This window comes from Pholcus phalangioides, unplaced genomic scaffold (assembly GCF_987345545.1).
Source record: "Pholcus phalangioides strain wild (caught in Gottingen) unplaced genomic scaffold, Ppha-v1.0 ptg000024l_1, whole genome shotgun sequence".
Taxonomy (NCBI): Eukaryota; Metazoa; Arthropoda; class Arachnida; order Araneae; family Pholcidae; genus Pholcus; species Pholcus phalangioides.
This window is the reverse complement of record NW_028301616.1, coordinates 19,404,930-19,418,273: the sequence shown is the minus strand read 5'-3', so window position 1 is coordinate 19,418,273 and position 13,344 is coordinate 19,404,930. Positions and strand designations below refer to the sequence as shown.

Genomic DNA, 13,344 nt, shown 5'->3' with positions numbered 1-13,344 from the left:
CTAATATTTGGATCCATTGATATTTTAATTTCAACATATCCATGAGGAAAAAAAAAATAAAATAAATTCGTGCAGTTCGAGTCGTCTGGAATCGCTATGTTAAATATTTTGGTTTTTTCTGAGGAACCGTGATGCAAGATGCTTTTGTTTACGATTGAATTGATTTTTTGTTTACAAAATATCTTGTTGGGGGCTTTTTATAGAGATCCTTAGGTAAATTAGTAAATTCATAATTCATCTTTATAATATCTATGTATACGAGACGTGTTTCTTAAGTAAAGCCGGGTTTTGCTAGGAGCAGGTTTCTTCAGCGCGCGGAGCGTAAACATGCTGATTGGTAAAAAAAAACCTGAATTTCGAAGAACTTGAATTGAAGCACACGGCGCAAAAGTTTTACTCCTAGGAAAACCCGGCTTAAGAATAGGCGCGTGAACCGAACAGTGTAATTTCGCGTCGGCTTCAACGAGTTACATGATCACGCTACGTGTTTGTGGGAACAGGTGCTGTATAATCCAGAGATTGGCGACTTTTCTTTTCGGCGCGAAACATGTCCGACGACCCGACCAAAAGTCGCCAAGGCCGTTAGACACTGCGGACACCGAAAAAAAAAATCGCCAGCATGGAAAACAATAATAAAAACCCATTCAAATATGAAAAATATCATGAAACATAAAATATAATAGTATATTTAAATAAGCAACAGTCCTGCATGTTGTATAAATAAGTATATTCTAGGTATAAAAAAATTAAAACCCAGACTTTTTCCGGGTATTCAGATTCTTTTAAATAAAAAACGAGAATTAAATAAAATAATGAATATTACTAAGAAAAATAAATAAAAAGGATACAGCTTTACCGGTCGACGAAAATGTAATCCGGTTCGTGTAATCCTAACGCTCGGAACGAAAAAAACTAAATGGCTGTTCAAACGTTTGAAAAGGCACGTTAAAAACAACTAGTGAAAGGTAATCGGGAATAAGCCAAGACAACGACGCTACTGCACAAAGGGAAGAAATGCTGTTATCCATTTGAATCTCCCGCGCTTTAAGTGCTATCTATAATGGATGGGTAATGGAAGCTTCTAGAAAGAACAACGACAACCCAGCAAAATAAGTGAGAGCGCCGATCGGCAGAACTGAGAGTGCCGGCATTAGCGACTTATAGCACCCTTGGCGATCTGGATTATATTGGATTTGACGGTCTGGATTATACAGCACCTGTACCGCGTTTGTGTTTTCCTAAAGTGGTGCATGAGCGGCTATATTATAATCTTATAATCTATGGCCTTGGCATCAGCACTCTGTCAACCCGGGTTTTCCTAGGAGCAGGCTTTCTATGGTGCGCTCAACGTGAAAACGCTGATTGGTCAAAAAACCTGAATGTCAGGTTTTTAATTTACTAGGAAAATCCAGCTTAAGTAACGTTTTGAAATTCTGTCGCTGCGGTCGGCATTCCGCACACGCGCGCTGTGTACCTACATCTGTTTTCAAACCACAGACGCCACTCGGAAACATTCAACCCAGTGATGGTAACTCGTGGGAAATTTCCCATATTCGTGGGGAAAATTGGTCCACATTGGAAATTTCTTGGCATTTGTGGGAAATTTTGAGAGGTCATTAAACAAAAGAATTTTTTTTGAAAAAAATATATAAATGCAAAACACACAATGCTTTTTTCTAATGTAAAATAATTGACTACATATTTTCACCGATAAATAGCAGCACAAATTTCAGAATGTGTGGGAAAAATTTAGTTTTTCAAAAGGGATTGTGTAGTCAAAAGGGAAATTTTGCTTGACGATGTTACCATCACTGATTCGACCGTCTTTAAGTTTGTTTGTGAGTCAAAGCGGTTCAAGATTTTTAATACAGCTTTGTTGTGAGTTCAAAATGCTTCCGTGGATTAAGAATGCAGCGACTGTGAAATATGCGCTGTGATTCGTTTTCTTAGTGCTAAAGGCGTGAAAGCGGCTGAAATTCATCATGAGATCTGTGAAGTGTATGGAGGAAACATTATGAGCGATGGAATGGTACGGAAATGGGTTAGAGCTTTTAAAGATAGCCGCATAAATGTTCATGATGAGGAACGAAGTGGGCGACCTTTTGTCATTACTGAAGATTTGATGCAGAAAATTGACAAAAAATTGAGGGAGAACAGATGCTCTACAATTTTGTCATTGTCTAATGAGTTTCCTCAAATTTCCTGAAGTGTTCTCTATAAAATTGTGACCGAACACTTAAATTATCGAAAGTTGTGCAATCAAAAACAAAAGGCGTAGCATGTTGAGTAAGGGGATCGTTTTGCTTCATGACAATACTAGCCCACACATGGCTAATCGAATCAAAGATCTCATCGCATCATTTTGCCGAAAACAACTTGATCACCTTCCATACAGTCCCGATCTAGTGCCCAGTGACTATCACATGTTCCTGCATTTGAGGAAGCGTCTGGATGGTCAGCACCATGACGACGATGATGAGGTCAAAACGGCCGTGTTGCAGTGGTTGTCAAATCGGGACAGACTGCTATGAGGATGGAATTCAAAAGCTGGTTGTATGATACAATAAATGCCTTAATATTGGTGGAAATAATGTTGAAAAGTAGATTAAGGTACAGGCTTTCATGTAAAAAAAAATTGTTAAGGAAAGTCAACTTGTTTTCTTTTTACTTCAAAATGGTACTTACTTAAAAAACACGCTACGTAATATATCAATATTCTATGTTGTTATTGTTATATCGGTAAAATAATAATAATATATAGTGGTGAACAGGGCTGGACAAATCTGCAAAAGTGTATACGCTCGAAAAATATTACTAAATATTGTTCCTAGATTTACTTATTTTAATGTAAAAATTATTTTTCATTGTTATAAAGAACTCTCATAATAATTCGTGTAACAGTTATTCACATAATCCTCCTAAAAAAAAATTATAACGGGAACAGCTATAGGAGTTAATCCCTTTTGGCGATTTTTTCCTTTGACAAGAAAAATGCCAGAAAGCGTGACGAGAAGTCGCCAAGTGTGAAACAGTTGTGCTTTTGGATGTTTTATGTGCCGAAGAAAACAATTGCCAGCACATCACGAAAAGGGGGTAATACCATGGCTGTTAATTCGAACGGGGGGGGGGGGAAACAATAAATAAACAACATGCCTAGATTAAATAAGGGATCAAGTTTATAAATATAACATCCTAGACCAGATACTGGATTGTGTACCCACGTGGCATGGTGGGTTAAGATACTCATCTACCACATGAAGACTGCTGTCACGTCCCAGGTTTGAACTGGGGAGAAATTACAGATAACAAGGTATTTTCCCTCTAATGAGCTTGAGGTGACCACAATAGATGGCGCCTTCATTTCCAAACCAACTTGTTGATGTTAGTAAATTGCGGTATAATGATTAGGCCAGCGTTGGTGAACTAGATACAGGATTGAAAATAATAAATACCATAATACAAAGGTCAGGGCACAGAAAGCTGCCTGGGTTTTACCAAAAACAGTCTTTGGATTTAATTAAAACATGACTGTGTGTGTGTGGGATTAAAACTGTAATGGCTAGTATGCAAAAAATTAATAAAAGTGGAAATATGAAATGTACAACCTGAGAAAATGAGACATTCCAACAGAAAAAATGATGTAACATGCTAGGAAAACAATATATACGATGCAATGTATATAACAAAAACCTAATAGCAAAACCTATTACTACTAGCAACCCCTAAAGGTGATATCACCTTCAGACGATAACCAACACAAGAAAAAAAACTTTAATGGAAGAAGATGGCCAACCAGGAAGAAAAGTGTCAACAGACTAGAAAGGAAATAAAAAAAATGTCACCAACGAAAAAAGGGATTGTACTATAGCTGTTCCTTACAATGAATACACAAATTTTTAATGTAAATCATCTGAATCTGCCTTATCACTGCTGTGATATGGTGAAAACCAGCATAGAGTTTCCCAAACTTATTTGGAGACTAAAGGGGATAAACGATGTAAGTGCCAAGAAAAAAATGTAAAGGTGAAAAAGTAAAAACGTTAAAAGAGTGACATGAATGTCGCTCTCCACTTGTTAATACAAGATATACGGAAGACTGGATGTGGTGAAGATATTTATTATTTCTGATGTTAATTTTTTTTTTTTTTTTTAAGGAAGGAGCCTCTACCGGGAGTCGAACCCGGGTCCCTCGATTGCCGGACGAGTGCTCTGACCACTAAGCTACAGAGGAGATAGAGATTTTCCTTCGCTAGAGCGTATATCTTATATATATATATCTTCACCACATCCAGTCTTCCGTATATCTTGCGTTAAAAGAGTGTTTGGTAGTCCTCTAAGTGGTTTAAAAAAGAGTGTAAAAATGTTGCAAGTGCAAACGTCCCTATGAGCTGCTAAACCAGTTTTTTGAAATTTCTCAACATTTTTGCTTTTGGCACCCGCAACATTTTCCTCTTGATCCTTTCCAAGATCTTTTATCAAACTTTTATAGTGTAATCCTGTCTTTAAACAATAAAAAAAGTTACTCATATTTAACTTGGGCTAAAGCCCAGTCAGCAGTGCTGCCTTAATCCATGGGTCCACCCGGGAATGACCGCAGGGCCTCATGATAGTGATATCTGGTTAATTACAATTTTCCAGAGTAAAAGCCCATTTGTATGGGTTAAGTGATTTTGTAGTTAACTAAATTCTAAGTCAAGTACTCTAAAATATATCCCAGCGTAAGAAACTAAGTAGTGAATAGTCTTTGGGAAATGTGAGGCATTGCCTACTGGCACATGCATATAATGTCTACTTGATCAAAAAAATAGACCTTAATTAATACCTTATTCCTTCAAACTCAAATCAATCCAAAATAAATCTACCCGATTTGCCCACGACTGCTGGTCATCTTTTGCTTCCGTATCCAAACTTAAAAATGAACTTAATTTCCTCCCTCTCTCCACTCGTCATCTCATTTCTTGATTAACCCTGTTATATAAGGTTTTCCATGGTCATTTCAACTTTGTAACTTCTTGTATCCTAGCCAAACCATCCTACATCTTGAGAAGACTCGACCATTCCCTTAAAATAAAACCTATTTTTGCTTCTACTGACTGCTTTAAATACAGCTTCTTTCCTCATACTATGGGTGAATGGAACAAACTCTCCAGCTCTATTGTTGAATCCGCCCCACTATCTCTCGTTTTTTGCCCAATATCAAATGATATCTTTGTCGCTTTCAATCGCACCCTCTTGTATTAGCTCCAGGGCCAACAATATTGCATAAATAAATAAAATAAATACTCAACATGTGTAAATGGGCATTTGAGCTGGGATAGATTTTAGAGTACTTGATGACTTAAAATCTAGTTAACTACTAAATCACTTGACTTATTATCCATTAAATATGTTTTTAGCTTTAAATATCCATTTACTCTGGTTAAGTAATTTAGTAATTATTAAAAAGCATGAATGAATGGCAGAACTCTGCCACTGAAATTGTGCCATTGCCAGCCAGACTTTGTATCAGAGGCAACCTCTGAATTCATCAAGCACCTTATACAGGACTTGGCAAATCCCAGGAGACAGGTTGCCGTAGTGACTAAAAAGATCATAACTGGCACAAAATTTTTTTTTGCATGTGATTAAATTACAGTATACAGACAACAGAAAAAATGTTAACTTTATAACAGAGTATCTTACAACATGAGTCATCAAGTCGGAAAAGTGTTTGATCTATTTTTCTGTGAAAAAGATGCTTGGCTATTAAAATGTTTGACTGACGTCTAGATTTTTCCCCACTTTGTCAAGCCCAGGGCCTGTTCTGGATAATTTTAAAGTGTAAGCGAATGATATTTTGGTGGTAAAAAATCACCCCCTTCAGTTGACACCCTAAAAAATCTGGCTCTTTTAGTTGGCGTCTTCTGTGGCCACCTAGTTTGCAGAATTCAAAATCTGGCCCTGCCCATAGATTAGCTGTTGATAATGTAATAAGAGTCTTTGTCTTTTCACATCATTTGAATCTCATGTTTTAAAAAATTTTTACTAACCCAAATTTTTATTATTAACTTATTTGATTTATAGACTTAATGTGTGCAAAAACTAAAATAAAACAATTTTAATACTTTCAATTTACTTATTTCAGGTAAAAATCTGGTCATAGTTGTCTTTTCTTTAGTGATGCCTTGTCTACTTAAAGTATCGCAAGCTCATGAAGAAAAAAAAAAGCTTCAGAGAAATTTATGAATACAAGAAATTTTTCCATCTTCAAATATATTGTTTTTTCATACTCTAACAAGGATAATTGAACCTAACTTCTCAAACAAGATGATGTGGATTCAAGAATTTGATAATATGATATTCAAACTCTTATTTTTATATTCAATTAAAGTGGATATATATGAAGTCCTGTAGGAATGGAAAACAAGTTGGAATCTTCTTCAAGTGAAGTCAGTGAGACTGCTGATGTTGCGAACAATGATTTAATAAATTCTGTGCATGAAAATCGACGAGTGACTGAGCTACAAACCCCATGTGCTTTTCCCAGAGATTTTTCAAATGTACTTATGTCAGAAAACTGTGGATTCAAGTCTGCATCTGGTAAAGACATAAGTATAGATCAAAACTGTCTTGAAAAAGTTCAACAGAAATTTCAAGAATGCACTGAGAGTGACAGGAATGATAACAAGTGGTGTGAAAAAAAGGATTGTTCTGGTCAAAGATCATCATCTTCCATACAAGGTGATTCATCTTCCACTGTCAACAGAATTGCCGGAGCAAGAAATTCACCAGAACAGATGAGCAATTCTAACTTCATATCTGAAAAACCATGTACCATAACTGGGAATAAGGATCCAGCAATTCTTGAAAGAGAGGGAGCAGAATTCAAATCAGCATCTGGAAAAAAAGTTATCTTCAACCAGAAGGCCCTTGCTGATGTCAAGAAGAGATATCAACAAAGTGAGACTTATTCTTCAGCGTCATCCACAGAAAAAGGTGCAATAAAATTTGTTCATCCCATAACAAGAATCAACAGCTTGGCAGCTTCTGAAGCTGAAATGGTAGAATTCAAATCAGCATCTGGCAAAAGAGTCATCATTGACCAGAAGTCTCTTGCTTCTGTCAAGAAAAGATACAGACAGGGTGAGAGTCCCAACTCAGAAGATGATTCAAAAAAGCTTGTTCGAAATGAAAGTTCAAAAACTGTAGAAGAAATAGAATTCAAACCATCATTTTGCGAGGCAGTCACCATCAATCAGCATTCTCCTGATAATACTGAAAAACAATATCAACACAACACTAAATTTTCTGGTGAAAAAGATTTGACAAAATTTTTACAGCCCATATTAGAAATTGAAAATTCAGCAGCTTTTGAAAGGGAAACACTGGAATTCAAATCAGCGTCTGGTAAAAAAGTTGCCATCGACCAAAAATCTCTTGCTCTTGTCAAGAAAAGGTACCAGCAGAATGAGAGTCGAAATACAGAAAAGGATTCACAAGAGTTTGTTCCGCCAATAGCTCGAACTGAAAGTTCTGAAGGTGATGAGACAGCAGTGTCTAAATCAGCATCTGGCGAAAGTATCACCATAGACCAGGAAAAAGATTCAACAAAATTTGTTCAGACTATAACAAAAACTGACAATTCAGCAGCTTTTGACACTGAAATGGTGGAATTCAAATCAGCATCTGGTAAAAGAGTTGCCATCGACCAGAGGTCTCTTGCTCTTGTCAAGAAAAGGTACCAGCAGAGTGAGAGTAAGAATACAGAAACTGATTCACAAGTTCAGCCAATAACTCCTACTGAAAGTTCTAAAGGTGTTGAAACAACAGAGCTAAAATCAGCATCTGGCAAAAGTATCACTGTCGACAAGGAAAAAGATTTAACAGCTGACTATTCAGCAGCTTTTCAAAATGAAGAATGGAAATTCAAATCAGCGTCGGGTAAAAAAGTTGCCATGAACCAGAAGTCTCTTGCTCTTGTCGAGAAAAGGTACCAGCAGAGTGAGAGTTGCTGTATAGAACTATCCGCAAAAAATCATTTAAAAACGTTTGCAATAACCGAAATTGAGACAAGCTCTAGAAGTTTTGAAAAAGCAGAATTTAAATCTGCATCCGGCAAAAGAGTTGCCATCGACCAGAAGTCTATCGCTTTTGTAAAGAAAAGATATCAGCAGAGTGAGAACTGCAACATAAAATTATCGACTGGTAAAGATTCAACAAAATCTATTCAACCCATGATAGAAACTGATGATTCTGCAACTTTTGAAACAGAAGCAGTTAAATTTGAATCAGCATCTGGCAAAAAAGTTGGTATTGACACAAAATCCATTGCTGCTGTCAAGAAAAGATATCAACAAAATAAAAGTTACTATCCAGAGGTACTTTCAAAAGAAAACTCAACAGAGTTTGTTTCGTCTTCAGCTAATAATGACATTCTAAAAACTTTTGAAATGGTAGAATTCAAATCGGCATCTGGTAAAAGTGTTGCCATAAACCAGAAATCTCTCGCTGAAGTAAAAAATAGATATAAGCAAAGTGAAAATTTTGATGTGCAACCAGCAAAAGAAAATACACGTCTTGTTATCGAGAGGGATGATAATTTAGTTTCTGCAGATATTATTGATGTTAGAAACTTAGAATGCCAAACTAATTCTTCCGAATCAGGAAATTCTACTGTTGTAATAAAAGAATGTGAAGGCTTTTTAAAAGAGATACCTTCCCTAGGTCAAGTGATTTCATCTGCTTCAGTCAATGCTAATCCTGACATTGATATTTCAATATCGAGTGAACCACAAAATCTATCTATCAGTGGTCTAAACAAAGAAAACTGCAAAGACAATGAATGGACGGCTGTTTTGACAAAGACTGTTCCCATTGATTTTCAGAATCTGTTGCAACCTGGAAGGAAATCTGAATGTTTGAACAGCAATCAATCTGAGAACGATGGCAACAAACAAAGTTTCAAAGAGACTGGAGAAAGTTCTGGTTGCCCAACATTTCCAACTACATCTGAAAGTATAGAGGATATAGTTTCGATTGATAATAAATCAGAAAGCACAACTTGGAAGGAAATGATTGTTCCAGATCAGACAATTCCTTCTATTACAGTCGACTCTAGTTGTTACGATAGAGATGTTTCTCAGATTAACTTTCAAATGCCTGGACAGCCAAACTCTAAATCTTTTGCAGATAAAAACAGTGACAATTATGCAATTGGTGAGTTTGAGAAAGCGTCAAGTCAATCTTATCAGTTTGATGCTGTTGATTTAAAAATCAGAATGCAATCCGGGTGTGTTGTTGATAGTAGCAACAAGTCCATAGATGGATGTCACACTAACAATGCTGAAAGACAAAGCAGTTGCCATCCAACATCATTGATTCAGAAAGTAACGACAACTCTGAAATCTGATTTGAGTATGTTCATCCCTCCTGATACAACTGCTGATGCTGAAGATGAGCATTTGGTAGAACTCACCAGCAATTATCAGGCTGGGAAAATTTGTTCGAAAGAAACTAGTTCATTAATCACTGACCAAATTCAAAAAGAACAATCTTCAAGTATTACTAGTGATAAATTAGTTGTGGAGCCTAAAATTCTAGGCATTGAAACCGGTGGCAATGAATGCATTACAGTGAAGCTAAGTTGTGCAGCTACTGTGGGAGATATAAGCCTAAATCAAAATCAGCTTCATGAAGAATTCAAAAATTTACCACTTGAATGCAAAGTTGTAGACAATTTAATTGAGGATGAAAGTAATGGTCAAGGAAATTTGTGCAATTTTGAAGCTAAAATGGACGTAGATTCTTTCAAATTGGAGCCCATTTTGTCTGGGTATCAAGGTGAACAAAAAAAGTCTTACAAGGAATCGGTTCTGCGATCTGATTCTTTGAGTGATACCGCTGCTAGCAATTATAAATTTAAAAGTTGTGCGAATAGCATGGAGGATTCCAGAGTTACTCAGGACCTGAATAATTATTCCTATGTGTGGAAATCGTTTCTGTCTACTGCTAGACTTGAATCCAAAACCTTTAAGGCACACAATTGGGAAGTGTTTTTGACTAACACAGAATCCATTTATGATTTTGAGTTCAGACCCAAATGTTTTGAAAAATGTGATGTACATGCAGACTTTCAACATGGTAAAATTAATGCCAAGGTAGCAACTGGCTGTGTTAATGTCTGTGATAAAAGTATATTGACCAATACTGTTTGTGAGAATGAAAACTCAAAAAGTAACATCAAGATTTCTCCGTTTCACTGTGATATAACGTGCACAAACTTTAGTGAACGTTTAGGAAAAAAGAAATTGTTCAAAAAACTTCTCAACGTTGTGCCAAAAACATGCAGACATAGCCCTGGATATCTGTGGAGAATGAAGCATGAGACAACAAAGCGTTTCCCATTGAAAGAATTATCCAAAATACCATTCCTTAAACCTCGTGACTTTGAAGATGTAGTTTCATGTGGAGTACATCCATCAATTGCACAGATATCTCATAAATCTGCTGGTAGCTTTGTTCTCCAAAAAAGTCATTTTACAAAGAGGACTGGAATGAGCCATGGCATTATAAATCTTTCCGGTGATGAGACAAAGCTTGTTCTAAATGACTATGATTGCGCTGGTCCAGATGAATTTTACAGAGCGTTTCTTTCATGTGAAGGTGTTAGCAGCCAGTGTGCTACAGAGAAATGGTTTTTAAATCATTATCGACATGTTGTATGGAAGTTGGCCTCATTGGACTGGTCATTCTCCAAAGAGTTTTCAACAAGGTGCCTCACACCTGATCATATTATACAGCAATTGAGGTATCGTTATGACTGTGAAGTGGGAGATGGGAAAAGATCTTCCTTACGCAAAATAATTGAGCAGGATGAAGTTGCTGGAAGAGCAATTGTTCTTTTCATTTCTTCCATAGAACATACAGCAGAAGGTGAACTGAATGTCCAAATGAAACTCTCAGATGGATGGTATGATGTCTGTGCCGAAATCGATACAGCTATGAAGCAAATTATCAAAAGAGGTGTCCTGAAAATCGGGTCAAAAATCATTACTTGCGGAGCAAATTTGATTAGTCCAGATGGGCCTTGCGACCCTCTGGAAGCTACAGACAGTGTTAAATTAAAAATACATTCTAATTCAACACGTAGGTGCAAATGGGACACCAAACTAGGTTTCTACAAGATAAAATTGCCATACCCAATCTCGATTTCTTCTATTAATCCTGCTGGAGGAGAGATAAGTTGTATTATTGGTGTGGTTGTCCAAATCTATCCGACTCTATATTGTGAAAAATATCTTGAAGGTGGAAAGCAGTACAGAAGTGAAAAACAAGAGACATTGTTTAGCGAGAAGTACAATAATATTCGATATAACAAGCTAGAAGAATTGACAGAAGTTGTAAGGTACTCGTTTACTGAAGAATTTCTAGATGCGAATGGGGTAGCTAGTAAGCGGGGAGAAAAAAATAGCAGGCTTTGCGATGATGAAACGATTGCATTAGGAATGAATGCTTGTCCAGGTACTAGTGAAAAGCTGCAGGATGAGTTTTTACAAGAGTTTCACCAGCAGCTGGACACTGCTGTTTCAGTGGCCAGGAAAAAGGGAGAGTTTCCTTTAGACAGGTGTGTGTCGCGTGTTCATAAATTTTTACTCTGGGGAACACACCCCAAAGATATAACGAGCACCAAGGGTCTGGCCATGATGAATGTATGGATATCTTCCGAGGAAACACTAGAGGCCATATCGGAAGGTTCAACATTGAAAGTAAGCTATGTTCGTCCACAAAGAGATAATACAGGACTCCTCCAGCTCCACACTTCAAAAATGAGTGTGTTTGAAAAACTGAAACTTGATCAATCTACGTTGGTTGATAACTACAAGTCAAAGAAAATTCTGACTGCGAAAGACGTCAGGAATTTTCATATCTCATGTAAAGAACTGCCAGATATAGATATTGTGGGTGTCGTTTTTCAAACAACTTTCTCACCAGTTACTCCTGTTAGATACACATATCTCACAGATGTGGAATGTAATATAATGAGTGTAAAATTCAGCAACAGTGTAGCGATTGACGACTTCAAAAATGTCCTACAGGATGGCAATATTATCAGTGCATGTAATTTGGTACCAGAAAGGCATCGGGCTAATGCATTTCCAGTGATGACGGCCACATTATTATCAACATTCTCATTGAATCCGAAGGGGAAACATCTACAAAATGCAGTGGAACGGTTCAAGAAAAGTTTGATAGCAAGTAATCTCAGTTTAGAATGTTTGCTTAGTAAGGCCAGAAGCATCTTGTTGCAAGGTTCGTGTTCAAGCCCAAAGACGTTCAGAAATATGCTTTAGTAGATGCTGTCTGTGGAGTGTTATCTTGGTTTTGAAAATGAGACTATAAAATGGCTAAACTCATCAGAACTTCAAATTTCTTTGCCATATAACTTGGGGGGGAAAGATCTGTTGAAGCATATATGAATAAATTGCATATTTATATATACACACCTGATTTTCAATCCCTGTATTTTCGCTATACAAATATCTGCAATCTTTGATCGATCTTAGAATTTTGCTAATACACCAAACAGGACCCAGCACACATGATAGGTGCATATTGCAGACACTGCCTGCACACATAGTTAGAGAAAAGCCGGGTTTTCCTAGGAGCAGGAAAACCCGGTTTTCTGTGTCGTGTGCAACATGAATCACCCAGTTCGACACGCTGTCCACTCATTAATAAGAAAAGCAGTATGGCTTCTCTCCTACAGAGAGCAATACGGCTCACGACAGAGCTTTACATCGGGCGTAATTGGCTGACTGCTTCTGGAAGAGTCAAATGCGTCATATGTCGCACGTTTTGCCGATGTTCTCTTCACTCTTGTTTTTTTCCCCTTCAAACCAGAGCATGCAGATGACAGAGTAGCTGATACCAAGCAGCACCTCCTAGAGATAGAACGGGCCCCTGCACTGTTTGCCATAAACGTCATTCAGACTACCTAGCAAGTTTGCCACATTTTGAAACACAACATCCTATTATGTTTCTTCTTATTTTGACATAGAATCTTCCTTATTGGCTCACAAATATCGCTTAGTGGTTGGATGTGGGGCATTGAAATCACCAATTTTGAGCCCGATCATTTCTTTTCCTCACAATGATGATACTGGCACGAGTAGGGAAATTTTTTTCCCTGAATATTTTGAGGGAAAATGGACTACTTCCTGACGTCACAAGCAGACTGCGGAGACCTTCTATCTCTAGGAGGTACTGTACCAAGGCCATATACTATAATACAGCCTCCCTGATCTGATGTGCCACGCTAGGAAAACAAACGCGTAGTGTGATTATGCAACACATTTCGAAATTGTC

At 37.2% G+C, this 13,344-nt stretch overlaps 1 protein-coding gene across 1 annotated transcript; it reads left to right on the top strand.

Moving 5' to 3' along the window:
• The first annotated feature begins 101 nt into the window (after positions 1-101).
• Positions 102-12,477, top strand: LOC149068914 (uncharacterized). The gene is made up of 2 exons (XM_089250833.1): positions 102-213; positions 6,125-12,477. The coding sequence occupies exon 2, from the start codon at positions 6,396-6,398 to the stop codon at positions 12,327-12,329; it is 5,934 nt and encodes a 1,977-aa protein (XP_089106959.1). The 5' UTR covers positions 102-213; positions 6,125-6,395; the 3' UTR covers positions 12,330-12,477.
• Positions 12,478-13,344: the final 867 nt, after the last annotated feature.